Here is a 1,528-nt window from a genome sequence, read left to right as displayed (position 1 = left end):
TTGGGGTTATTTTGGGGTTTTTAGAGCTGATATTTGTTTTATGTTATTTTGGGATAGTTTATGTTAATTTCACGGGGATTTTTGGGGTCTGGGGAATTTGGGGAGGGGTCTGCGTCCACCTGAGAGCAGCACGGTGCCCTTGCCCTTGGGGGTGGCCATGGCCAGCTGGTCAAAGGTGAGGATGGAGCCCCCGGCCCGCAGGATCCGCGTGCGAGCGCCGCGCGTCACCCGCAGGGCGCAGACCTGGCCGAAAACACAGGAGCGGCCCAAAATGAGCCAGAAACAGCCCAAAGACAGCCCAAAACCAGCCCAAAAAACAGCCCCAAAACATCCCCAAAAACAGCCCAAAATCAGACCAAAAACAGACCAAAAACAGCCCAAAAACCGGCCAAAATCAGACAGGAAAGAGTTAAAAAACAGCCCAAAAACAGCCCAAAAACAGACAGGAAAGAGATAAAAACAGCCCAAAACCAGCCCAAAAAACAGCCCAAAAACAGCCCAAAACCACCCCAAAATCAGACAGGAAAGAGTTAAAAAACAGCCCAAAAACGGCCCCAAATCAGACAGGAACAGCACAAAAAACAGCCGAAAATCATCCCCAAAAACACCTCAAAATCAGACAGGAACAGCCCAAAATCTTCCCCAAAAACAGCCCAAAATCACGCAGAAAAGAGCTAAAAAACAGCCCAAAATCATCCCTAAAAACAGCCCAAAAACAGACAGGAACAGCCTAAAAAACAGCCCAAAATCATCCCCAAAACCATCCCCAAAAACGGCCCCAAATCAGACAGGAAAGAGTTAAAAAACACCCCAAAAACAGCCCAAAATCAGACAGGAACAGCCCAAAATCATCCCCAAAAACAGCCCAAAAAACAGCCCAAAAACAGCCCAAAACCAGCCCAAAACCAGCCCAAAAAGCCCCATTTCCCCCCCAAAATTCCCAGATTTTGCCCCAAATTCCCGGATTTTGCCCCAAGATCCCCCATTTCCCCCCCAAAATCCCCCATTTCCCCCCCAAAATCCCAGATTTCCCCCCCACATTCCCGGATTTGCCCCAAATTCCCAGATTTCCCCCCAAACACCCGAATTTGCCCCAAATTCCCGGATTTGCCCCAAGCCGGGGTTTTTTGCCCCAGACCTTGAGCTTGGGCACGTCCTGGATGCGAACGTCGTCGGTGACCGTGCCCACCACCACGGCCGTGCGCTCCGCCCGGCCCGGCTTGCGCATCATCCGCACCTGCAGGGACACCAGAACCTGCCGGAACCGCCCGAAAACAGCCCAAAAACGGGGGAAACAGCCCAAAAATCCCCGAGGAAATAACACCAAAACCTGCCGGGAACCGCCCGAAAACAGCCCAAAAATGGGGGGGGAAACAGCCAAAAATGTGGGGGGAAACAGCCCAAAAATCCCCGAGGAAATAACACCAAAAATCCCTGAGGAAATAACACCAGAACCTGCCGGGAACCGCCCGAAAACGGCCCAAAAATGGGGGGGGAAACACCCAAAATCCCCGAGGAAATAACCCCA

General features: G+C 51.6%; 1 protein-coding gene across 1 annotated transcript; it reads right to left on the bottom strand.

Moving 5' to 3' along the window:
* Window positions 1-65: 65 nt before the first annotated feature.
* RPL18 (ribosomal protein L18) lies at window positions 66-1,455 on the bottom strand (the record flags this gene model as incomplete). The annotated part of the gene is made up of 2 exons (XM_041475860.1): window positions 66-243; window positions 1,139-1,455. Coding segments are annotated over 2 exons (491 nt in total), but the record flags the coding sequence as incomplete, so codon positions are not given.
* Between the last annotated feature and the right edge of the window lie 73 nt (window positions 1,456-1,528).

Source organism: Pyrgilauda ruficollis, unplaced genomic scaffold, assembly GCF_017590135.1.
Source record: "Pyrgilauda ruficollis isolate IOZ18807 unplaced genomic scaffold, ASM1759013v1 scaffold3698, whole genome shotgun sequence".
Lineage (NCBI taxonomy): Eukaryota > Metazoa > Chordata > Aves > Passeriformes > Passeridae > Pyrgilauda > Pyrgilauda ruficollis.
This window is presented reverse-complemented; position numbering and strand designations above follow the sequence as displayed.